The sequence below is a fragment of the Tauraco erythrolophus genome, chromosome 1 (genome assembly GCF_009769465.1).
Source record: "Tauraco erythrolophus isolate bTauEry1 chromosome 1, bTauEry1.pri, whole genome shotgun sequence".
Taxonomy (NCBI): Eukaryota; Metazoa; Chordata; class Aves; order Musophagiformes; family Musophagidae; genus Tauraco; species Tauraco erythrolophus.
In genome coordinates, this window is record NC_141465.1 from 36,221,361 (window position 1) to 36,247,636 (window position 26,276).

Here is a 26,276-nt window from a genome sequence, read left to right on the forward strand (position 1 = left end):
CACCATGAGATGCTCCAAGACCAGCTTCAAAGCATGACGTCTAGATGGGACATTGGGTTTGACCTTGCACAGCTAGCTGGCTCATCACCTTTGGCTGAGAAGACCAAAGCAGGAGCCATATACAATAGGGACGGGAGGACATGAAAATGAAGCCCAAAAGGAAAGAATTTGGCCTACAGACTAACTTCTTACATGCTGCATGACATCCGTGGTCACCTCCCCCAACGCTGCAGAAGAAGCTCTGGTGGATTTCTTGGCTTTCAGAAGACAATTTAAAATGAAAGGCTAAAAGATTCCATCGCAGACCCTTCAGCAAGTCCACCCTGACTGCAGTGTTTAACTTTGGGCTACCAGTCTTGTTCTGCTGAGGCGTATGAGAAAAGCCTGCAGATAGCTTTTGCTTTTTTAGCCACCCTAAACCAAAAATTTAGAGATGCAGATGCTACGAAAACAGGATGTCAGCTTTTGTCAGAAAAGATCAGAGAGGTTTGAGGTTGGAGGGGTTTTTTTAGCTACCTCTGTCTCTTTCTCTTTCTCTCGTTTTCTTCCTCCCTCCCTCCCTCGCACCCTCCTCCCACCTCCCAATTTCTGTCAGCGCTCGGCGCGTGGTCACGAGAAGAACAGAGGAGATGGCAGTGGCTGAGACACAGCTGTACGCAAAGGTGTTCAACAAGCACAGGAGCAAAAGCACCTCTGGGCTCCTCGAATCTCTCCTCGCCAAAGGATTCCCGGCTCATACCGCGTGAGTAACGTTTTCGTCTGCCTTTGCACAGTAAGAAGTATTTAAGATAAAACGGGTATTTCTTGTAAGATCCTGACAACAGGCAGCTTGCTTTTTTCATCAAGAGAGCGTGCTGCTTCCTGGGGGTGATGTCCCTATACAGGGATCAGACCTGTCTTGCTCTGAATTTCTTGTAGAGCAGTGTGTGGTGCTCATATTGCAAAAACAACCTGCTCTATATTGATTTTTATAAATACTGTGTGTATCTGAAGACACACAGCCTTCCATGTCTTCAGGTTGAGAGGCTCCACAATAAATTAAGAAGTTGATGTCCATAGTTCACTCTTGGGATGTATCCTCTTTCATTTTTTCTGCTTATCACTGTTATTATAAGGGAGTTAAATGAGGATGTAACTTCTAGCCAAAGTTTTTTCAGGCCTGGCAAAGATCTCCTACCGGATTTTGTCACTGGAAACTATTTTAAAAGAGTGTGGTTTCCTTAACAAGATTCCACATAAGTCTGTCAATTTTTCTTCCTGTCTTGAATCAGGATCCTGTTTCAAAATCATGTCCTACCTGGAAAATGTAACAGTACAGAATGAGGCACTATTCTTGGCAACCGCAATGGACGAGAGATTAAGTGGTGGCAGCTAACCAAGTTAATAAAAAAGAAACGAGGTGGTCACTCCTCCCCCAAACATTGCTCTGGTTGGACAGAGAAGTTTTGGGGAGGATTTTGCAGCTTCTGAAGGGCACACGTGGACACTTCAGTTCAAATTGTTCAAAAAATAAATCTTTTTTTAAATGTCAAAGAACGCCTCAAAAATATTTCAGAAAGGAGAGCACTATCTCTCCTTTTTGCCTGAAAATTAAGTAAGTTGAAAAGGCTCCATTCATAAGTGCTGTGCTGCTTTTTAGGAGCAGCTGTGTTTAGTGGATCAACTTTAGACATGATGGGTATAGCTTACAAGAAAACTGTGGGTCTCTTGTTCCCGGTTATGCGCAGTGGAATTTTAGCTGTGCAGCTGAAAACCTGGCTCGTCATTTCTCTAGTAATACTGTAAGTTGGGTCACCCCAAAGTAATGACTAGTTTTTGAATTTTCTGTCCTGTATGTGATGCTCTTCAAATCCCCTTCGAAACACTTTCTGCTGTTACAGAGATGGCTTCGTGCTTCCCAGGTCAAAATCAAGAAGCAGTGGCAGAAGTACTATGCGAATCAACATAAAATGACAAAATGTCCAAAAGCACTTTATTTTTTAATTTCTTCGCTTTTTTTATTTTATGACCTTCACAATTTTGACTGCATTTTTATAAAACATTTTAGCTGTCTCTGTAGTTCCTGGATTGAACCGTAAATGAAAGTACTGAAAAGTTGTTCTTTTGAGATGTACTTGCCTGAGAAAAATGAGGCTCGGTGGAAATACTACAAAACCTTTCATAATGTAGAACCAGCATGCCAAAGCAACATTTCCCCAAAGAACAAAAATCAAATATGTGAGAACCAAGCCTAGCACCGGATCAACAAAATTGGCCTCCCCTGGTGCTTGTACAGAACTGAACTGTGTCAGTAGTTGTGTCAGAGGAGCACAAGGGAGCAAGGAGATAGTGCTGAGCAGCATGACAGTCCCATGGTCTCAGGTCTCACTTGTCTTAATATGTTTATGATTTCGCAGGCCCTATGGTAAAGAAAAGCTGAACTCATGTTCCATTCGGCTTCAGGGCTGTTTGCACAGAACTTCTCACCAAGTAGGAGAAGCAGCATGGCATGAAGCAGTAAAACACTCACTTTGAGGTGTAAAAAGTGGTGACAAAGTCTAGCATCATTGGCCAAGCAGCGGCAGGCACTGACATTTCAACACGATATGGCAGGAAGGGCTGCATGGGGAGAACGACAAAAGCACAGGTTGTTTGTGTTTGATGTGATGGAGAAGGGTGAACCAGCAGAGGTATGGAAAGAAAAGGTGCAGTATTCAGTCACAGAGGACACAAGCTAGTTTTAGACCAGCTGGCTCACAGTTTTGCACTGATTTGACCATGGTAGTTGATTTACTTTACGGAGAAGAAAGGTAGAAGCTAAAGCTTGAGTGGAAAGACTCACTTTAGCCCTCATCCATGTTGAGCCCTCACTAAAGAGCCAGGCGTGGTTGCACATACACATACGTACATTTAATGGTTTTAACAAGCTCATGTATAGTTTTTGCTCTGTAGAGAAGACAGAAGGTTAGGAGGAAGCACCAAGGACAAACCTGAGTCCTGCTGCTTGATGGACTCATTGCACTGCTGATGCTCAGATGTCATAGGGAGGGATGGAGGATAAAAATGAGAGGAGACTAAATAATTCGATGCCCTCAGGACCCAGTGGCCAGAAGGGATGCCCTCAAGATAGAAGGAAAGAGATGAGTATCTCTTGGTATGAGATACTTGATATGAGCCAGCAGTGTGCCCAGGTGGCCAAAAAGGCCAATGGGATACTGACATGTATCAAGAATAGTGTGACCAGCAGGAATAGGGAAGTGATCCTGCCCCTGTACTTGCTACTGGTGAGGCCGCACCTGGAATATTGTGTCCAGTTTTGGGCCCCTCGCTTTAAGAGAGATATTGAGCTCCTGGAGCGAGTCCAAAGAAGGGCGACTAAACTGGTCAAGGGGCTGGAAAATAAAACTTATGAGGAGCGGCTAAGGGAGTTAGGGCTGTTTAGCCTGGAGAAGAGGAGGCTGAGGGGAAACCTGATTACAGCCTACAAATACATGAGAAGGGATGGTGGGGAGGTAGGGGAAGGGCTCTTTACATTAGTAATGGGTGATAGGACAAGAGGAAATGGGTATAAGCTTAGTCAGGGGAGATTCAGGTTGGATGTTAGGAAGAATTTCTTCTCTGAAAGGGTTGTCAGCCACTGGAATAGGCTGCCCAGGGAGGTGGTTGAGTCCCCATCCCTGGATGTGTTTAAGAATAGGGTGGATGATCTACTTAGGGATATGGTTTAATGGGGATTAGGGACGGTTGGACTGGATGATCTCTAAGGTCTTTTCCAACCTAGAAATCTATGAAATCTATGAGTAGATGCCAAGTAATTTAGCAGGTTTTACTCCATGTCCACTGTCTCTGCCTTCCTTTCATGTCTCTTCTGAGAAGTTTGTAGATGGGTTTCAGGGCTGTAAATTGGTTTATTGGGTGCAGGTGCTACTTAAACACTGGAATTCTTCATTCATCACCTAGCATTTAGTCACAAAGACTTGTTCATGTGAAACACATAGTTGTAATTCTGAAAACTGTAGTGAGAAAAGAAAATGTGAATCAAATCCGATCTCAGACAATGACAGTTTCATTAACAGAGAGAAACATGAGATATCATCCCTCGTCTTGAACCAAACTGGTGGCTTAGATCTGGCTCTCTGATGGCTCTCTGATCCCAATATAAGTATGTTTTGCTTTGTTTGTATACATGGGCTTGGGCCTGGCATCTTGAACCTGAACATTATCCTATGAACCTAGCAAACTCTGCTCTTACAGTGCGTGGATGGACGGTTTACCCAATCCTAAGGAAATCCATATAGTCAGTAGGGCTGCTAAGGAAACACCTGCAGAACACAAAGGAGGACATCCTGTGGGGAGGACAGGTTACCAATCTTTAAGGCATTAAAGACTTGCAGTGGGAAAAACTATCTAGAGGGATTCAAGAACATTAATATTTTCCAGGAATCACCTAGTTGTTAAAGGTCCTGTCTGTGCTGGAAAACAAACTTGGTGACCACAGCACATCCATTCTTTACTTCCTAGGAGTTTTCTTTCTGTTTTTCTGATGAATACATTTTGGGTTTTTTCTAGGCAAAAAGCCTTGGCTGCTACTGGACAAAAGACAATAGAAGATGCTGCAAAATGGTAAGTACTTGTGATTTCCAAGGAGTGCTTTCGCATTAAACCCGGCTACAACTCCTTGTTAATGTGCTAATTCTGTCACTGAATTTGAAGTTAGCTGCCATTAAAAACCCTGCATCTGAGTTCTCTTTTTTTCATTTTAGTTCACACAGAGAAAAAAAAATAATTGCATTTGTACTTACTCTGGAAAGTGAGGTTGTTTGCAGGAAGTCTGGGGTAAATCAAAAAAGCTAGGGAGGTAAGACTAGTCTTGGGCAGAAGCAGCTACTTTTACCACAGTGGTGTTAATCAATTCATGGGACCAGCTGCTCTGGGGAGACACTTCTCACTATTGAATCTCCTTCTCATTTATGGCCATGGTAGGTGAAGTCTGGTCACTGCCTCAGTAAGGGGTTCCTGGGCTCCAAGCCAGGATCATGGGTGCTCAGCGGGCCACGTCTGGAAAGGTGCTCGGAGGCAGCCAGGGAGTATAGATCCTCCCTGCCTCTGCACCGCGCTCACACCTCGTGGTGTGCACCCATAGACAATGGGCATGGGGCTCGAGGAGGAAACCTGGACTCTCTCTCTCGAAGGAAAGGAGGAAGGAAACAAGGAAAATATCTGTAAACCTATGGTTGCAGTTACAAATGCGTGCGGTAACAACGTGGGGTTAAATGGCAATGGCTGGAGGCAAACAGCCCGTCTTCCCTTGAGAAAGGCTCATTATAAAATAAGCTGAAAGACTGATGGTCAGAGGGAGGTATCATTAGAGCCAAAACAGCTTGTTAGTCTTGATCTCTGCAAGGCTTTTTCCTCTGTCCTAAGACGCTCACAGAGTATTTATATGTTATGCTGATAATAGATTTTTTCACTTTAATCCGCCTTCCAATTAAATCCAGTCTTTCCTTGCACTTTCTTCTGGTTTTTGTTGTGCTTTTTTTTTTCTTTTGGTTGGTTTGATTGCTTTTTTCTTTTTTTTTTCTTTGGTGCAAAGCCAGAGGAGACATTTGAGAGTGGCATATTCTTCCCAAATAATTTTTTGTTGAGGATGCCACCATGCTTTCCATTAATCACTCCCAATCCAACAGCTGCAAAGTCAAACATACCGCATGTGAAGGACAAGGTGAAGGATGTCATCACATAGGATACGAGTTTCTGATCTTTGCTTGTACATCTTCTGATACATCTTGTTTACATTTATTAGGGCTGCATTAAAAGGCTAGCTCTTTTTGAGTATTTTTTAAAATCTTCAGCTGGTATTCACTTTGTGATTCTCGAATATTTTCTACCCGTTGCTTCTTTTTCCTCCTCCAGTCCTCTGTTTCCAGTCATGAAAAAGGGGGCAAAATAACAAAAAGAAAAACCCTAAAAAAAATCTTTTTTGTTGTCTTTCATTTTCAGACATTGAAAGAAATGAAGGCACATAGTTAAATGTAAAGCATACAAAAAATGAGCAGAAAACCCCCCACTTTCTCCATTATTTAGTACTTCAAAGAGACAATTTGTAAGGAGCTTTTATTTTAGGTTTTCATTTGTAGTAAAATAACAACCTCGTATTTCCTTTTTCTGATCTCTACTATAGAGGCCTTCAACTACAGGAAACGAGTAGTAAGCGGTGTGCACACTTACTCTGCGATATGCTCTTGATTTCAGGTTGCACTCCCACTGCAATGATCCCTCTTTGGATGACCCGATCCCTCAGGAGTATGCTCTTTACTTGTGTCCCACCGGCCGTTTCCGTAACCACCTACAAGAGTTTTGGAAGGAGAGCAAGCGCCAGTGCGGGAAAAACAGAGCCCATGAGATTTTTCCTCACATCACTCTCTGCGATTTCTTCACGGTAAGGCACAAAAGATGTGCAAGGGTCAAATAGCAGCTACTGGTGAAACTGGGCCACCTGCCATTGTCTTACACCAGAACTTCTCCTTGATGATGAAATGGTATGACCCAGGTCCAGGCATGCTTGCTTAACAGCTGAATGTTCAGCCCCTGCGTAGGCTCCGAGGGCTTTCTTCCCACCACCCACTCTAGCTACCCACCTTAAATCTTGGGATACCTGAAAATTGGATGCTGTGGCCAGTGGGATGCTTTGGGGTAGCTGAGTGACATGTGTCTAGCATCTGTCTAGAGCAACCCTGTGCAGTTCAGGCTGCATGTTGACCTGCCAGCAGGAAGCACTGCTCCCTACATGCAGCTATCAGCAGGTGTCAGAGACCATGCCCATTGCTGTATCCATCTAGGATGTTCAGCCTTCCTAGCTAGGGCAGCAGCAGCTGCCTTCAGCCAGCTGTGCAGCAGTGACAGCGTCATCATAGGATGTAGACAACTTTGGTATTATGCCTGTGAGAATCTTAGGGACACCTCTGCCTTCCCCAGAGAGACCTAGCCAGAAGTTCATAGCTATAGTGGCCTGTCCCAGTCTTTGCTCTTTCTATTGAAGCTTGGATGTTGTGAAAAAGAGAGAAGCAGAACACGCAGGGATGGAAGGAACAGGGGAAGACACATCGGAGTCAGGCAGTGCAGTTGAGTCACTTTGTCAATAATTTAACATGAAAATTAGGCACCTGAGCTGGACTCCTGTTGGGCTCTTTTCTGGTTCTAGAGGTGCTACTGTTCTCCTAGGTGGCCTTCTGAAGAATTCTGGAAGTGGTGGCCTCTAGAGAACTTCCCAGCAGAGCTGCTTCTCTTGCATAGGTGAATGTGCCAGTATCAGCCAAGACCTGCAACGAGTCACGGTCTGGAAAAACTCTGGAGCCACATGGAATCCAGTTTTCACATGTTGATGGTGCAGCACGTGAACATTAGCTGCAGCTGAGATATGCTGAAACAGTCATGAGCTAGGGCAGATGGACAAAAATTATTGTTATTCATTTTTTTATACTAAGCCATGCCACTAAGTATAGACAGTGAAAATAAGAGTATCTTGTAACAAAACATTGACTGGTACCCTGTGGCCATTAATCACAATTGTACGAAACAAAAATCATTAATTAGTAACAAATGTCACACTCTTGAAAGGTGTCAAGTTTAAAGGCCTGCTCCTAGAAGAGGCAACTGAATTGCAACCCTCACCTCGTGCATCTCAGCCCCATTTCAGGAAGCATATTTTTAGGGATAAATGCACCTTCTGGTGCTCTTCTCTGCTCCTTGGCTGTCAGCAAGAGCTGACCTGGGAGCCTCACAGGCAGAAGTGAGACTCACTGACCTGGCTCCCACCTCCTGCTCCTGACTTGGCCCTCTGCTGTTTCCAGAGCTCCCAGACTGGTCTGCCCCAGAGTAGTCTGCTGTGTGGCACTTGCCCATCCACCCCTGTCCCCCCACAGCCCAGTCTGTCCAGTGCCCCCTTGGTGCATTCCACCTCCCCGTGGCCTGAGAAATTGCTCGAAAGACGGTCAAAGAAGGAGGAGCTCCTTTCTTCTCTTCTGCTCTTCCTCTTCAGCAGCTTGACCCAGGGTAAAGGCTAAATGGAGCCAATAGCTCTGTGAAGGAGAATAAATCAGTGCAGAAGTGGAGCATCGTTAATGTTCCTGTCTTTGGCCGGACGGCGCAAATTCCATCTCTGTCTCTTCACTTCTTATACTGCTTAATTGCCACTTTTTTGTGGAAGCATGGCTCTGTACAATCCTTTAATTTGCTGTGATTAGATGATTAAGGATCATAATGACAAAAATGGTTTATGAATTTTGCTAGGTATGCTTCTCAGCATCTGAGATGTTGAGGTTTTAGCAGGAGCAATTTCAGCTAATAACTGTAGGATAATGAGAACACAAATTCTTACTTAGAAATGAAGAGGGAAATCATGATCCCTGCCTCATTTCAGACATGTTACTCCACACCTGTCAGACAGTAAAATCTTTTGTCCTTTTCCTGCCCAGGCTAGATACACATCCTGGCAGATGGCTCCATCTCCTATGATAGCACCAGGATACTGTGCTGATCAAACTGTCCAATAGTACTGATTTTAATACTAGGAATTTCGGGCAAGTTTGTAGGTGTGTTGCCTTTCTCAGGAAGTCTAATGCCCACAGCGTTTTCTGATACTACTGTATAACACAGGCTATGATAGCAACTGTTGAGCTGGTCAGTAAAGCCTGCTCCTCGTCTATTTTCTTTCAGTGTGAAGACCAGAAAGTGGAATTACTGTATGACACCTTAAAGCGAGTCGGTGACAGCTTTTCACAGTGCTTTCCACCATCCATTTCCCTAACACTACATTCATCCACCAGCTACCTTGGCTTCTTCATTAGTGACAGCCATGCCAATATCCTCAAAGAGTTTGCTCTGGCATTCTCTTCAGAGGCTTCATCCCTGGCAGGTAGGACCAACGTCAAAGGGAAAATGGGTGGGTCGTAGCACAAATGCTTAGGCATGGTACTGAAAACATCTCCTGTATATCCAGGGGATCTTAGCTGATGTTTTACTGCCAGAAAACACCCTTTCCTTCTACAGACTTGAAAATAATGTGGCTAGGGGAGCGCATTTTAGACTTGGAAGACATGGTTCTTTTGTCTAGAAGCTGAAATTGTTGGCTGTGTAACTTGATAGGCCACTGATCAGGATATCCAAGATGGACAGAGATATAATACTCCTATTCCCAGACCTCCATCCCCATGGTGTTATGGCCCAACTTGATGGCCCAACTGTATCCCTGAGAAATAGGTCCTAATCCCCACTCCAGTGACATCCAAGGGAAACTGCATCACCCGTGGAGACTGAAGGGACACAGCCCCAGGATAGCTTCACCTGGGAGGAACGAGTTCAATAAATCTCAGACTGGGAGAAGAATTCAAGCCCTGTTCATTTTGTTCTCCCAGCTGAAGCCAGGGAGCAAATCCAATCCAGATTTGTGAATTGTTCTGGCATGATTAAAACCGTGACATTCTGCAAAATCGTTATACAGCAAAACTATGATCTACTCTACTACCAATTACTGTGGTATTTCCTGCATCATGCAAAGCATGTAGTGTAAACCAAGAAGATCTTTAAATGACCTTCACTTCTATGTTGTGATGTGATTGTTTCATTCCTAGATTGCCATGTGAAGCCTTGTCTAAAGCAGCTCCACCTTACCTTGGCTCACAAGTTTTATCCTCATCATCAGAAGACTTTGGAACAATTGGCCAAATGCATTAACCCAGGAGAGAGCTGCCAGTGGGTAGCTGCTCTTTACTCACGGGACATGCGTTTTGTGCATTACCAGGTACTGACATCAGATTTATTTAATTTCCTGAGCCCACGATCCGGACTCTTTGCTACAGTCATCTTGCCTTTTTTTTTCATGAAGAAAATCAGTGCATGCACAATACAGTGTTTCAAAAAGCATGGTTGTTTCAAGTATCTTTTTGAGTAGAAAAACTGTACTCATGAATCAGTAGAAGATACCTTTATGGTAGGCCTGCATGTCAGCAAGGTCTAATTCTAAACTCCAGCAGAAAAAAGATAATCTTGCCATCACATGAGAAAATAGAAGAGATAGGAAAAGATAATCCTTGAATATTTGCTGAGATTTGTCAGACCACAGCTTTGCAGCAAAATTCCTTTCAGGAAAATTAGTTTTCTTGATTGGTCCAGCCATGGTGAAAACTGCACAGATTAGACATCAGTGAGCAGGACATAGTTCTTGCCGATGATTTTCTGCTTAACAGACTCTTAGAACCAGTCAACATTTTTCCAGTTCTCATTTCCAAATTTAAATTATGGAATGATCAACACTATTTAGTCAGATCAGTATATCACCTTGTCACAAATCTCATATTGGATTTTGGTCACACTCAGGAGAGCTGCAAGTAAACACAAAAATAGCTGATAACACTTTTGCTATGTTTGCTTTCAAATAAATCTGTACTACTTACAGGAAAAAAATATTTTTATGAAAACCAAGTGCCTATTTTTACGAAAACCAAGTGCCTATTTTTACACACACTGCAAATGCAGTCATGTCTTCCTTTTTCTCTGCTCAAGTGCCATTAAAGAGCACGTTGCAGAATGGAAAATAGTACCAGTCATCGTGTCCAGTAGAGAGTTGAACAAGCATCCCCTGAAAGGCTGCGGCAGGTGCAGTAGTGGGCTCTGGGCAGCAGTCTGACTCTGTTGCATCTTCTCCCCAGACGCTGAGGGCCCTCTTCCAGTATAAGCCCCAGAACATCGATGAACTCATGATCAACACCGGGGACTTCATCTACGTTGACCCGACGCAGCAGTCTGACGTGAGTGAAGGCTGGGTGATCGGGACCTCGCATCGGACCGGCTGCAGGGGTTTTCTTCCCGAAAACTACACTGAGAGGGCCAACGAGTCAGACACGTGGGTTAAGCACAGGTAAGTTGAGGTTTCACAGGTGTTGCTCTACATCAGCTGCTTTTCCTGCCAGGGAGCAGCGGCTGTGGTTCTCCTCACTGTGAGCTGTGGGCTGCCAGGCAGGAGCTGGGGGCAGTGTGGGCAGAGGAGAATGGGGTCCTGAAAGTCTGGGTGGGATGCTGAGATTTCTGGAAGAAAAGACATAAGACCAAAACCCACCGACACCCAGAGTTCATTAGTTCAGCTGCTCAAGGGATGACCCCTGTTTGCCCTTTAACAACCTGAACATCCTAATGACTTTTAAAAGACCACGTTCTGTGGGGCAGACTGAGCCTTCAGCCTAGCTCATTGCTTTCTTCTTTCTCCTTTTTTCTCATTTCAAGAACTTGCAAAGCTAACTTGAAGTGAAACCACACAAAGGTTACTCCACCACCTTGAGCCCATCCTTGTCTTGTTGATTTACCCTGTATCAGCAGGCATCTGTCTGGCTTCCTGCACTTTGCTCTGCAGCTGACAGCATGGCTGATGCTGCTTGTAGATTAGAGCTGATTTTTCTAAGCAAGGAGGTGTAGGTGCACTTCTTGCTGAGTCCTCAGAGACAGAGAGGGGACAACCAGGTAGTATTTCCTGTTAGAAGAGCACACTTTAGCAGGGTTACACCAAATATATGCCACCAGTTCATGTTATTTTAGCCTGATTTTTACTGGGCAGATTCTAAACCAAGAACAAAGTGATGAAGGGGATTGCAAGTATGAAAAAAATATTGGGTGGAATATGAATCCTGACTTACACGTGTCTCTAGACAAAATAACAACTTAAAAATCCCTTCTATTTATGTGTGCACCTGTATGTTTGTGTGCATTGCTTCTGCAGGGAGTATGTTTTTGTAACAGCTTCCAGATTCTTCACCCAAACTGAACATGAACCTAATGTAAAGCTGAATGGAGAAGTCCATAATTCTAGTATGTCAAGGAGCATAACCAATGTGCTATCTCTTCAGGTAATTGTTTTTTTTTTTTCATTTCTTATCTTTCCCATGTGCTTGTGCAGATATACTATTAATTAAAGCATTTAGCAAATTTAATAGTATCTTCCTTTCTCCTCCCTCACATTTTCATGTTATGTTGTAATTCACATATATATTACACACATACACACTCATACGCTCATACTGTATGATGTAATATCTCATAAATATTTTGTAATGTGTATGATGTATATTACTCTTGCCTTCTTTCACAAAACTCTCTTCATTCCTGTCATAATAGTCCCACATATGAGTTCTCTACTCAGGTTTCTCTGTGTACAGCCTTACTGGGCAAGCTGTGCAGAGATATGGCAACAGGTCAGACAAGTGAGACGCAGGTACAACTTCCCCTGGCTTTCATATGGTTTCATAGCAGAGTAACTAGAGCAGAATTAGGCTCATTGATCATTGTTACTTTTATGTCCAGATTCTATGGATGTCACCTTGGTGGTTTACATGGTCCCAGATCTTGGCACATTTAAATGTTTCGTCTTCTTTGGTGTTCTTAGGTATGTAGCTAATGCAAACAACTGCATAGAACTGCAGCAAAAGAACAGCTAGCTGGAAAGGTTAGCAGCACTGATGCGATTACATTTTTGTCCCAGTTTCAAAATAAACATGTATCAGTTTTTTCCTGGATTTTCCACTGGTCTTCAGGTAGGAAGAGCAAAACAAATAATTTTTTACCTACAGCACATTTTTCACCTCCACTGCCTTATTGGCTCTGACTGTCAGGAATGCCAAAAGAGTCCTTTCTGGCACACCGACATGCTGCAGAAACCCCTTTGGGCTTGCTGGCCCCACGACTTCTCTTCTCACTATGCTGAGGGATAGCCCCAGGTTCATTTGTGTTAACATCAGAGGAACTCGAGGGCTTTTTGAGGGAACTTCTACCCCGGGGCATCCCAGGACACTGTGTGTGCTACTGTAAGACAGAAACTTCTGCACGAGTCACACATCCTTCGATTGGTTCTTGGTTGCCCTTGGCCTCTCTTATCTAGCTCAGATCTGTGGCAGAGCCACTGCTTGGCCTGAGGAACATGTTTTGCAGGTGTGCACGTCTCCAGTCTAGGAGTTTCCCCGACCTCTGGTTTCCTCCTAAGCAGAAATGCAAGACCACAGAACCTTAGTTTTAAACTCTGATCTTGTGACAGTTATTTGCACTTCATGGCAGAAATGCAATAGTGTTTAGCAGAACACATGAATATAAATCTCATACCACTTCTTAAGAATTCCCTTCTCTGCTGCTGAAGATACTCATCACTAACCTCAGCGCTGCAGCAGTAACACTGCGATGGGTTACTGTTGAAAAAGTTTTAAAGCCTTTGTCCTGTTCCTCCTTATCTTCTCATCTGTGTTTAATGTGCATTGTATACTAACCCCAAACTACTTAGAACTTATTTGTAATTCCACAAAGTCTGAGTAAAAAAGTGGCCTCAGAGGAGGTCTGGGTTTACTGTTGACTTGGCCACACAGTTAAGAAAAGTGTAAAAGTAGTGTTTTCATTAGGAAAAGAAAGACAATCTTCCTGTTAGTCCTGGTGTAGAAAAGAGCATTACCACTTAAATCTTAGCTAGTTTCTCTCTAGTTTATACCAACCGTATCATATATATTAAAATTATAATTTCTTCCCACACTGGAATTAAAAGTTCTATTATCAGTACTACCTTTCACTGGTGTAAACACAGAGTTACAACCTAATCTGTAGCCCATGAAGGTCAGGGATCTCTTTCATTTGCCTTCAGTGGAGAGCCAGTCAAGCTTACTATTGTCCTAAAGATAGGCATCTATTATAGCAACTCCTTTCCCTCCCCATCTGTACTTTTTGTAGACCTCCCAGGACACGTCTGCTGTTCCTTCCTCTATCAGGCAGCATCCAGGAAACCAGAGTTTTCATGTGGGTTATATATAATTTCGTAATAAAAGTCCTTTTTTCCACAGCAGTCTCAGAATGCCACCCTGCGCAGAGGGGTGCTGGTGATGCGCCACGGGGAAAGAGTTGATCAGGTCTTTGGCAAGTCGTGGCTTCAGCAGTGCTTGACCACAGATGGTGAGTAAGATAATGGAAGGATCTTAGCAAATCAGAACTGAAACCAATTGACCCCAGTAATGAGTATGAGAGATTCAGTCTCCTATGTGTAAATATAAACACTGACACAAAAGAGTGAGTAACATTGCAAGTCAGGCGTAGCACTGCTTTGACCTACCCGTAACCACTATTTCATAATGTCCTAAAGACCTTCATGCTTATGTTAGATAAACTCTGCAGAAGAAGCAAATCTCTTGTGATACTGACAGATGTGTTTCACTGAAGGATGTACAAAACACAAGACCTCTACCGCTGGTTGCACAAGGTGGTGGTTGTCAGACCCCTTCATCTTTACACGCCTGAGTCAGAATTGTGGTCAGAGTCACAGTACGTCACTAGTCAAACCTGGGGAAGAAGAGCAAGAGCAAACCGTGGTGCAAATGAGATGTCAGCACCAACTTAAAAGCTGAATTTCTTGGCCTTCTCTCTCAAAAAAAGTATGTTTTGAGGTGAAGAAAACTGACCCAGAACAGGGAAATATGTGTCAGCAGGAAGGAGAGGAAGAAGCCGGTGGGAGTTCAGAAGGGAGAGCTTTATGCTGAAAGTCTCCTTTATTATGCCGGTGATCTTCTATACTAAATGTGCAAAATTCACACTAGATAATGAGGGCGGTACCTTCTGGCTGTATAATCAACTTATTGGTTTCATTTTTCTTCAGTGGAAATGCTTTTTTGTCATTTTGGCAATTGTAAAAGCATATCAGTATGGAGTGGATTTTTGTTTCATTTAAGCCCCCAAAGCCAAATTCTCACAATTTGCTGTCCTCTCTCTCCTCCCCCCCATTTTCTCCTTCAGAGCTTGCAGAAGAGGTGATATTTTGTTAGGACATGTAATTTCCCAAGCCAGTGTTGTGACCTTAAAACATGATCTCTTTAAGGTAATAGCAGTCACCAGGTCTTTTTCATCAGTGAGACACTGACTGGGTCTGTAGTACTAAAATAATCCTGTAGGCATCTGAATTCAGGCACTGTCCATGATTCCCTAAACTGCTTAGTTATCAGCTGTCTCTTTGGCATGGTTTCAGTTGATGGCAGCTCGCCCTCGCCCACATCGTTTGAAGGCGATGTTTGGGGAGAGCACAGGCCACTGTCCATCGCCAGTGGACAGCCAGCATGGGTGTTTGAGGTGGAGGAAGGAGAGACTAGCTCCTTGGGCAGATGCCCTGCTTCATTGCTTACCCTCGTGGCCAGAGAACAGGCCTCAGCTTGTTTCCTTTGCCAGTCGAGATGTCACTCGGGGCTGAGTTTTCAACCATTCAGAAGAAATGAAGCCATTATATGGAAATGCCACCTGTGTGTTCGACTGTTGCCCACCTTGTGCCATGGCAAAATGTCCTACCTCATTTCAGGAAAATACTACAGAGCAGATCTGAACTTCCCTTCCACCCTGCCGAAGCGGAAAGACAACGTGAAGCATTTTGAATACGATCCTCCTTTATCTTGCTGTGGTATTTTCCAGTCAAGGCTTATAGGTAAGCTGAATAATATTCTACTGCAAATATAAGAGTTTGGGAAGCAGGGTTTCATCATCTGCAAAAGCTCATACAGGCTTTGCAGTAGAAAAACTCCTAGTAGCACGCATTATCGTAACTCTTCCCTATGGGCAACCACTGCGAGATCTTGTTAAACAGTAAAATAGAGAGTGGGGCTGGTTGCTCATCTTTGAGACCCATCCTGCCAGTTCCTGGCAAAGAAAGTTAAAAGAAAGAAGCTACAATGCTACATATGCCCATCTGCTTCTCTGCAAGGGACTAATGTCTTATGAAGTTGTCACTGAATGGGCAGCGAGGAGTGCAGCAGCTGCATGGTCAGCAGAGTGTGATCAGGTCACCACAGGTAGCTGGTGGCTGGGTGATATGGGTTAGTCTGACTCAATTCACTCACTGGATGAAGTTATTTTTGCTCCCTGAGCGAGCACACCTGACTGGACAATGGAAGTCTGCTGCAAATGCTTGTCTCTGGTGATTCAGATATCCGGAGACAGCCAAGCCCCTAACTGCTGTTTGCAGATTTGGAGTGAATCTTCTGTCATTATCTTTCATTTTAAACTTGCCATTGCCACCAGAATGAGCTTTTTAGTGGCCTTATTCAGCCAATAGTGTGAAAAAATGAATGGAAAGGGACTGTCAATGTATCCGACACCAATGAAACTGAAAAGTTCCAAGCTGTTTTTTGCAGAAAGTGTTTTGTAGTAGTTTCTCATCAGTCATGATTTGTAAAAGAGCAACTCGCTTTGCTGTTCCCGCCCAGGGGAAGCTCTGCTGGACCAGGAGGTGACAGTCAGCTACGTGTACTCATCACCCGCGCTCCGCTGCGTACAGACAGCTCAACACCTACTGCAGGGTAAGGTAGAAAAACCAGCCAGGCGCTTTTGCAACGGCAAAAATGCCTTCATCAAACTTCTGTGAAGTCTCTGAGAGAAGTAATTAAGAAGATATATGATTTTATGCATATTTGTTGTTATATTTAAGCAGGGAAGACAAGGTGGTTTTGTCTAGCTGGTAATCTAGGCAGTAATAAACCTGCTGCCATGTCTCTGGTCTGGAGAGTACTATCCTGTTAACTCTAGTCCTCACTAGTTAAAATGGAATCTAATGTTATATGAAACAGAGATATTTCACATCAGGCTGAATTCAACATTAGTAGCTGCTCATCAAATCACCACTGCCACCTCTTCCAGAAAATATTCTGAGCCAAAAAGCGAATGTTTCCAGTGCTCTGAAGGATACGTATGTGAATCAGGGAAGATAGCTTTCTCCTGAAACCATTTACCTTTGCAAGCCAAACTATTTTAATTCCTTCATACTGCAGACCCTCTTTCCTTCTCCTTCTCCTTCTGCCTCTCTCTTTCTCTCCTTTTTTCTTTTCCTGTCCCCTCCAACAGATCTGTCGGAGGTTCACAGTTCGTTACCAGGTTTACATCAGAATTACAATGGGAGTGCATTTCTTCTGGGAGCTAGCACCACTCAGTAACCTCTCTTGAGAATAATCAACAAAACAACGTGTCTTATCACAAAAGAATTCCATTTCTAACACCACAGGATGATTTATTGCCCTGTCAAGAACCACCAAACAAAATGCTATATAAAAAGGGTAAAAACATTTCCTGTCTAAAGTTTATTCGGATTGCAACATTAATGAGCTCTTTTCTTCTATTCTCTCCTGTACCTTGCAGCTCATCACAAGAAAGCTCCAGAAATAATAATAATAATAGTAATAATAATAATAGTAATAATAATAATAATGTAAGAATTTGTAGTGACTTGACATAAGTCAGACAAGAATATAATGTTGACTTCATTTAATCAACATGACCCTTTTTTGTTCAACATAAGTAATTCTTTTTCATTAATGAAAACATTACAGCAAACAACGTAGAATGTACAGCATGAGTGTACGCTTTCTTCTCTTGATAAATATTTCTTGTTCTTGCAGGGCTTAAATTAGATCAAAAAGTCAAAATCAGGGTGGAACCAGGACTGTTTGAATGGACCAAGTGGGAATCAAGCAAGGTAATTCCTAACTTCATGACTGTGACAGAACTGGCAGAGGCATCATACACGACAGACACAAGTTACAGGTAATTGCTCCATATCTAGCTGTTAACGCCTTATTTTTTTTCCCTGAGGTATCTCTTCATCTTTATATTTGTCATAAATCATTGCAGACACTACAAAAGATGGGTGATTCTGATCAAATTCAAGTCTGCGTGATCTGTTCCCAAAATACGACATCCCATCAGCTGCCTTGTGCCAAGAGTCCACTTTGTCCGCTGCTCTGACGCGGACACACACACGCACGCTTGGCAATGTGTGTGCAGGCAGCGCACAGGTGCACCTGCACACACACAAACATCTGATGCTTGTGTACGGCACCAGCCCTGCTTCACTGTTGCCTTCAGATCCACCAGCTCAGGTCCATGGTTTGTCATGCACAGGCATAACTGTGTTACAGGCATTTGTATCAGGTACCAGGAGTTTCGTTTTCACCTTTGGCTTACATGAACCACACTTTAGAAATGTGAGGAATAACCTGTCGGGTAAATAACACCCTGCTTTTCAGTGACGGAGAAACATGACTTTAGAAAAGGTTAGTAAGCCCTTTGTTTAGAGTCTGCAGGGCAGCAGCAAGAAGTTTGCCCCATGGCAGAGGATGAACCCAGGGCTGGGAGGTGACAAGGAGCACAGCTCCACGCCTGAAACCTTGCTGGTTTGTGTCACTGAAGCAACAGCTATAGCAGGAAGGGAAAGCAGGGCGTCACCCCAGGGGCTGGGGAAAAAGAGATGAGCTCGACACAAACCAGCTGTCCTCCTGGTTTGGGGGGCAAGCAGGATAACAGCCTGTCACCAAGATCCATCGGAGAGGGGGCCTGTTTTGTTTTGGGTTGCTCGAAGATTAACATTGTGCTCAGCAAGAGCTTTTTGGGGCCCTCACAACTGAGGTGTGGAGCGGGTGTTGATGCCTTTTCTGAGCGCTTGCAAACCACAGCAGGGCAGGAAACCATAAGCCTCCAATTCAATCTAGCTCCTCATCTTGCTCACAAACCAGGCTGCTCTGTGTTCACTGTGCACAGCCAGATCCAGGAAATTACTCAGCTAATGAAAACGAGTGTCTCTGGGGTTTCCCACATATTCAAGAAAGGGGGAAAGGAAACTTCTCATGTCTCAATGCATTTCTTACAGTCAAGCAAGTATCTTCATTTGAAATTGCATGGAGGAATAAAATCCTTCATTTTCTTGGATCATAGTGCTTTCTGGTGTGTTTTACCACCAACAGACTCTTTTCTCAAGTTTTTTTGATACAAAATCACTTGCCTCAAACTTCCACATAGAAAAGGGTGCAAATGTAGAGCAGTGGGGAGTTCAGAGGGGAAGCTCTGAAGCAATGCTATCTACAGAGTTCAGACACCTCACAGCTCACCCAGGTCCAGGCAAAAATAGGGTGGATGAGCTACAAACTTGCACGTATGATGCCAGTTTCTTCCCGTCACATGTGGCGTTCAAAATCCTCAGGTTCTAGAAGGTGGTTTTACCACATTCACCCACTGCAAATGACGACCTTCAGCTAGGTTAAATCCTGGGTCGTTCCCTGTCAGCAGAGGACCTGACTCAAATTCTTCTGTTTCCAGTGCCACTAAAAGGCAATGCGAGTGGTGCTGAAACATCTGCTGCCCAAGCATTGTGCCCTGAGATGGAATCACCTTGAGGTTCACTGCACTCAGTCGCAGACACCTAAGAGTTGGGTGTCCAGGCTGCGGTCGTTCACTAGCAGCCTTTTTGTTGGTGGAAAGAACTGGACTCCCAAGACAGTGATTTTCCATCTTAGCCTACGTCAGACACTTAAGATAGCATGAATTGCCTTCTGAAGGGGCTTACTTGTCTCCTTTGACCTAGCCAGACGCTTGAGTTGTAGGCAGCTAAGGCTGGATGATGTTAACTCGGCCTCTTCCTCCTCTTAAACTCTGACAGAAGCAGAGGATTGGCAGGCACTCCTTGTCCCAAAGCAGGATACACTCTGCCTTTGCCATTCCTACTGTTAAAGACTGCCAGTCATGGTGTAAGCTGCTTATTTCTTTCCTCTTCATCCTTTGCATGGAGGACAGACCCTTCCTTTCCTCTTCACAACTGCCTTTTGCAGACCATTATCATGTCCTTCTCCAGCCTTTCCTCCAAGCCGAACTCTTCCCATCCTCCCTCAGGCTGTGTTTTCCAAACCCCTGCTCACTGCTCCTCTCTGGATTTTCTCTTGTTGGTCCTCACCTCACTTGTCCTGTAGCACTCACTGCTGGACACAGCACTCACACCGAGACCTTAGCCTGGCTTGAGCCCTCCTGTTGCTATTTAGCCTGGAAACCACCTGGGCCAGTGCTGGAGATGCTCATTTCTGCTGCAGGATGGCTTGTTAGTAACAGGGTTAATACTGAGGTGCCAACTGGACAGCACATGAAAAAAAAAATATTGCAGCTCTGCCAAAAGGCAGACTAGTTTTGAGTACCCCAATCTAGACTTGTCTGACCTAGCCAGGATTAGTGTTAGTTGTGATTGACAATCCAGCACGAGCCTTTCACACGGTTTTACCACCTGTTTTCTACTTTTGCCGTTTGTGCTGACATAATGTACTGAGGACTCAGCTGTGAAAGTACACTGTGATACCATACCTTACTACAATATGTTAGTCTAACCTCACTTCTGCCTGTGCAGTGAATGAGGAGACCGTCAAATCAGGGTGAGGCGGGCAGCTCTTTGTAGAAAAAAAATTAACACCTTATATTGTATCACAACACATGGCTAGCTATTTGCCAGCTGTAGCAGTGAACGCTTCCCATTCCCAGAGAAGACAGATTAAAAGGATGACAGGAAAAACAGAAAGTGAGTTTGGGAAGGTTTTATTCTGTTGCCAAGAAGCCCCGATTCTAGCAGCTGCTAAGTGGGTAGATATCAAAGACAGGAGCCTGTTGAGAGGCAGCAAATGGTCCTGCTGCCTATTTTGCCTGTCCTGCAGCTCTGGGAAGGCTGTCAGGGCCTCCCATTCCTGGGAATTTGGTGTTCCCAGCCACCTTCCCTTGGCACCGCTGACCATCAGGACACTGCAAGCTCTTCCCTTCTCCCAGGGCTGGGCAGAGCTAATGTCTTGGAAGCTGCTGTGGCGCCTTGGGACAGGTCTGTGCAGGGTTCATGGCATCCATCAACCCAAGTCCTACCAGTCCTGTGAGGCTGCCCTGATTCACAGCAGCTTGAAGGTCTGGCTCTTACTTTTTTTTGAAAATGTTTATTCAGTACCTGAAGAGCCCCAATGTATAAAAGAAAGAAGAATGCCTGATCTCAGCACAAGAACCGCTCAGATACTTAGGAGCGGCGCGTTATGATTAATATCCTTGGAAACATTTTTTTTCTTTTTTAACTCTAGGAATGGAAGTCTTTGCTATCCATTTGTCCAGCTAATGCAGATATGCCCCATTTATTGTTGATTTTGATTTGCTTTGTTTATTAAGGGGAACAAGGAGGATCAGGGGAACAAGGAGGACCCGGGCAACTACAGGCCGGTCAGCCTCACCTCTGTGCCTGGCAAGGTCATGGAGCAGATTCTCCTGGGAACCATGCTAAGGCACATGGAGAGCAAGGAGGTGGTGGGTAACAGCCAACATGGCTTCACCAAAGGCAGATCGTGCCTGACCAACTTGGTGGCCTTTTATGATGGGGTGACAGCATCGGTGGACAAGGGTCGACCAATGGATATCATCTACCTGGACTTGTGCAAAGCTTTTGACACTGTCCCGCACGACATTCTTCTCTCTAAACTAGAGAGGCATGGGTTTGATGGATGGACCACTCGGTGGATAAGGAATTGGTTCAATGGTCGCACTCAGAGAGTAGTGGTCAACGGCTCAATGTCCAAGTGGAGACCGGTCACGAGTGGCGTCCCTCAGGGGTCCGTGTTGGGCCCGGCCCTCTTCAACATCTTTGTCGGTGACGTGGACAGTGGCATGGAGTGCACCCTCAGCAAGTTCGCCGATGACACCAAGCTGTGTGGTGCCGTCGACACGCTGGAAGGGAGGGATGCCATCCAGAGGGACCTCGACAGGCTGGAGAGGTGGGCCCGTACCAACCTCATGAAGTACAACCAGGCCAAATGCAAGGTCCTACATCTGGGTCGTGGCAATCCCAGGCACAAATACAGACTGGGCGGAGAATGGATCGAGAGCAGCCCTGAGGAGAAGGACTTGGGAGTACTGGTGGACGAGAAGCTCAATATGAGCCGGCAATGTGCTCTTGCGGCCCAGAAGGCCAACCGCGTCCTGGGCTGCATCAAGAGGAGCATGGCCAGTAGGTCGAGAGAGGTGATTCTTCCCCTCTACTCTGCCCTCGTGAGACCTCACCTGGAGTACTGTGTCCAGTTCTGGAGCCCCCAACATAAGAAGGACATGGACCAGTTGGAGAGGGTCCAGAGGAGGGCCACGAAGATGATAAGAGGGCTGGAGCAGCTTTCCTATGAGGACAGGCTGAAAGAGTTGGGGCTGTTCAGCCTGGAGAAGAGGAGGCTCCGGGGTGACCTTATAGCGGTCTTCCAGTACCTCAAGGGGGCCTACAGGAAAGATGGGGAGAGGCTGTTCAGGAGGGCCTGTTGTGATAGGACAAGGGGTAATGGTTTTAAAATAGAGGGAGGTAGATTCAGATTGGATATTAGGAAAAAATTTTTTACCATGAGAGTTGTAGAACACTGGAACAGGTTGCCCAGAGAGGTGGTGGATGCTCCATCCCTGGAGACGTTCAAGGCCCGGTTGGACGAGGCCCTGAGCAACCTGATCTAGTTGGAGATATCCCTGTTCCTTGCAGGGGGGTTGGACTAGATGACCTTTGAAGGTCCCTTCCAGCCCTAACCATTCTATGATTCTATGATTCTATGAACACTGAGGCACCAAATCTTGAAAGCGTTCATGTCATCAGTCTCGCCTCAGTTTGAACGCAGTCAGGATTGCTAGAGCTGGGCTGCTCTGCAAGTCTGTAGTCCATACCTGGGCAGTGGTCCCTGCCAACAGAATTACTCAAAGCTTAAGCTTTTCTTAGGCATGAATCCTACTTTAAATAATCTCAATTGTAAACTACAAGTTATATTAAAGTATGGTTTTCCCTGCATCTGGTGCTTTATGAGCTACGAGATTTAGCCATAAGATTTAACGGAAATTACTGTGGTGGAAGCAAATGCTCCGTGCCAGCTGAGGTAGCAGTATGTCAGCCAAGTCAGTAAATAAACCTATATCCTTTTAACTGATTGCCTTTTCTCTGGTGTAGTCATTCAATAGTGCTGACAGTCTCCCCATATTCATCTACATTAACATATATTTGTGACTTTGTTGTCAGGGGTAACTTCCCACTCTCTTCTCTGGTACCATCGGAAAGTTATGAAGAATATGTAAGCCGAAGCTCTGCGGTTATAAAACAGATCATCACAGCCTGCCCCAGCAAAGGTAAAAGTTTCAGGTTTTTGTATATTCTGTCAGACACTTTCAGTAACAGGAACTGGCAGAGATTTGCCAACAGAAACACATTAAACATGAGTTGCTGGTATTGCACAAAGCTTAAGGTCGACTCTTAGTCCTTGTCCTGGGTTACACTAAATTAAAATTCTTGCAATTTATGGGATAGAAATGAAAAAGTGAAATTAAACAGAAAATAGTAGAGTGCTAAATTGCAAGAGTATACACTTTGCTTGGTCTTTCTATGTTGGGATGTAGCTCAGAGTAAGATAATATACTTTTCTGGAAAACTGTTTTTTCTCTTTTCCTAGCAAATGCTTTCTCTCAGTAGCTGGCATACCTAAAACATATCACTTTTTCTAACCAACACAATACACCCTGCCACATTATCAAAGAGGTCTGCAGAGATGAACAGCCCCAAAAGAGCCTCATACCTGACAGTGCTGCAACTCCCTTACTACTTTTCTTTGCATTCTCTGGCGTATCAGGTGTCATCCTCATTGTGGGCCATGGATCCTCCTTGACGTCTTTCACCCGACCTCTGATAGGGCTCCCCCCCAGAGACAGCAGCGACTTTGCCCAGGTGGTACGAAAGGTAAGAAGACTTTTTTTTCAGCAGGAGGCTTTATTTTTGTTTTATTATACTTTTAATAAGGAGCTTGCTTAGACAGTGAGACATGGGTGTGACTGCCTGCCAGTACCAATGGCATCAGCTTTGTCATTGCAAAGGGAATCTCATACAGTTTTAGCATAGCTCTGCAGGTCAAGAGAAGGATTTTCTCCTGATGAACAGTATGTGACTAGCAGCTAGATTTTCATCCAACTCCCCTGGAAAGTCAACGTAATGTAACACCTACAGACAAGAGGCACATTTGGAAACCTCTTCCTCTGGAGCCAGCTTCTTTCCTTTGGAAATGGGGCTAAGAGCCTTCCCTCTTCACCTCGTGGTGTTGTTAGTGTAACCTGCAGCTACATTCAATGAGTCATTCTGTAAGAAGCTGTATGTTTTTTAGGTCACTGTAAGTTCATAACTTTGGTGCTCAGCTACAGAATGAAGTGGAGAAGGGATTTTTTTTGCCAGCTTCGCAAGTGGGGCCTGTGCTTGAGACCTGGTCATCAAGGTTTTTTGTTTATATTATTTGTGTATTATCACCGGTGGCAGAATTCTTCACCTCAGTTTTCCTTACTATCTGCCATGGTATGAACAACCAGAGAGTTCAGTCATTAGATCTATTTTTACTACCACTGTTGATATATAAGGAGAAGTGAATATATTTTGACCATCGAATCCAAGTATGAATGTGGGGCGATGACACAAGTTCACCTTTCACTCCACAGACCTCCACTCTGGTTTTATTTCATTTCAGAAACTGCAAAATGTCCTGGTTTCTCCCAGAACAGTCTCAGGGTTTGCTCTTTTCTGTAACAAAGCCCCCTCTTTCATGTCAAAGCAGTGACCCTGCTAGTAACTCTGCTGGTAACTTCTTTCCTAGATCCCTTCGCTGGGCATGTGTTTCTGCGAAGAGATTGAAGAGGAGAACAAATGGCAGATGGTCAACCCACCAGTGAAGACGTTGACTCATGGAGCAAATGCAGCGTTTAACTGGAGAAATGGTCTCATGGAAGATTAGAAGGCCGGCTCTGCCTTTGCAGTCGTCAAAAACTAGTCAAAGACAGGTTAGGGTTCAGCACAGCCCAGTGACTCATCCGGAAGACTTAAGAGACGGTGGGAAATACCCTCTCCAAGTTGTCAAAGCACAGAAAAACACTTCCCAGTTTCGTGCCTGAATTTTTTTTTTGTTTCAGTGGCTGAGAAGAAGGAACCTAGGAACTAGCATGTAAGTGAGAAATAACTCTTCCAGTGGTGAAGAAAGTGCTTTTACACCTTTTCTGAGAGTACCAATGTTTAATAAATACAGAACCAGCTGATTATAAATTCTACTGCTAAAGGCACTGAAGTAGGCAATGTTGCATTTTCCAAGACCAAAATACATTCAGTAAGAATTGCTTTTTTTCATACACTTGGATGTTTTCAGACAAACAGAGAAACTGGGACTGAAAAAATCATCTACTCAAAGAGGACACCAGCTCTACCTAGAGCCATGACGTTTCCTGTTCACTCCACCAGTTTCGTGAAAGCAAATACCACAGTGACTTTATTAACTTCTACAAAGAGGGCCTATTTTCTATCACAACAGCTCCCAATTCGGCGATCCATATTGCAAAAGGAACTAAATTATTCCTTTTGGAAGAAAATGGAACTGGTTGCTTTATTGTTGCTGAGACAAAGAAAGACTCCCTGCGTTAGTGTACTGGTGACAAAACCGTGATGTGAGCAACTCTGACAGCTGAACACTTCTTGAGATAGCATTCATAGGACAACAGCTTTGCTTTGTTCTGTGCCAAATTGTATAAATGGTGACACATCTATCAGACGAGTCACCTGCAAGGTCTCTGCAGCTCTTCTTTTGATTTGTTTGATTAAGGGTACATAGCCCTAATATTGTATGCACAAACAGGAACGTGCCTTCCCACAGTCTATTTTCCTTTCTAATTCTCCTTTGTAGTTACCCTCTCAGATAACTACCTCTGGGAAAGCACAAGTATTTCTTTCAATGAGAGGGAACAATGGAGGTTTCTCTTTCTCTCTTAGCATGGCTAAAAACATTTTCTTTTTCACTCTTCATCTCTCTGCTCCTTCTCGATATATCTCTGCACACATGCCATTAGCCATCAGGGCGTGTGGTAGAGCCCATCCGACGTTCAGGCTTGGAGACTGAGCGGTGTCTGACAAGCACCCTTATCAGTGAGTGTGGAGATTTTTTATCTTGGTCTTGCACCTGAAATGGTTCATTTTGACTTTCTGGCTCTGTTGAAGTTGGTTGAGCTCTCGCTTTTCTGACAGCGCGGTAACTTAAAGTGAAAATCAAATGCCCCAGGGCCAAGACAGGAACTCTTCAGCTAGCAAATGATGCATGGAAAGGCATAGGACTGAATCACTGGTTGCAGCTCAAGTGCACGAGATGAGTGGCTATGGATGCAGTCCCAGTAAAAGGTAAAAACCCCAGGTGCCATCACAGTCTCTTCTTGCTCTGGGGAAGCAGGGTGCCACTGCAGCGCTGAGAAGACCGTGGCTTGGTTACTTCACATCTCACCCTGTCATGCACTTGCTGTCTGCTGAGAGGGGCAGGTGTGGTGAGGGATGATTCCTGTTTCCTCACCAAGGAACTTGTCCAAGTGGAAACAGAGGGGGAAAATGGGCACAGTGGGGCAGTAGGCGTGGCATGGAGCAAGGACCTGGCACTGGGCATGGC

The 26,276-nt window shown here is 44.5% G+C and overlaps 1 protein-coding gene across 2 annotated transcripts; it reads left to right on the top strand.

Moving 5' to 3' along the window:
* The first annotated feature begins 629 nt into the window (after positions 1-629).
* Positions 630-24,737, top strand: UBASH3A (ubiquitin associated and SH3 domain containing A). 2 transcript variants are annotated; one of them, XM_086608304.1, is made up of 14 exons: positions 630-742; positions 4,549-4,602; positions 6,232-6,418; positions 8,695-8,893; positions 9,609-9,778; positions 10,686-10,894; positions 11,747-11,873; positions 13,842-13,950; positions 15,338-15,460; positions 16,239-16,331; positions 17,424-17,568; positions 22,847-22,953; positions 23,451-23,557; positions 24,456-24,737. In XM_086608304.1, the coding sequence occupies exons 1-14, from the start codon at positions 630-632 to the stop codon at positions 24,591-24,593; spliced, it is 1,881 nt and encodes a 626-aa protein (XP_086464430.1). In that variant the 3' UTR covers positions 24,594-24,737. The 2 variants fall into 2 exon arrangements, with proteins under 2 accessions (XP_086464430.1, XP_086464436.1); XM_086608310.1 differs by having other exon boundaries at positions 13,851-13,950.
* The last annotated feature ends 1,539 nt before the right edge of the window (positions 24,738-26,276 follow it).

Coding starts and splice junctions, on each gene's coding strand:
- UBASH3A (XM_086608304.1), top strand. CDS start 630: ATGGCAGTGGCTGAGACACAGCTGTACGCAAAGGTGTTCAACAAGCAC. Junction 11,874..13,841: donor CCAATGTGCTATCTCTTCAG/GTAATTGTTTTT, acceptor TTTTTTCCACAG/CAGTCTCAGAATGCCACCCT. Junction 22,954..23,450: donor CACAGCCTGCCCCAGCAAAG/GTAAAAGTTTCA, acceptor CTGGCGTATCAG/GTGTCATCCTCATTGTGGGC.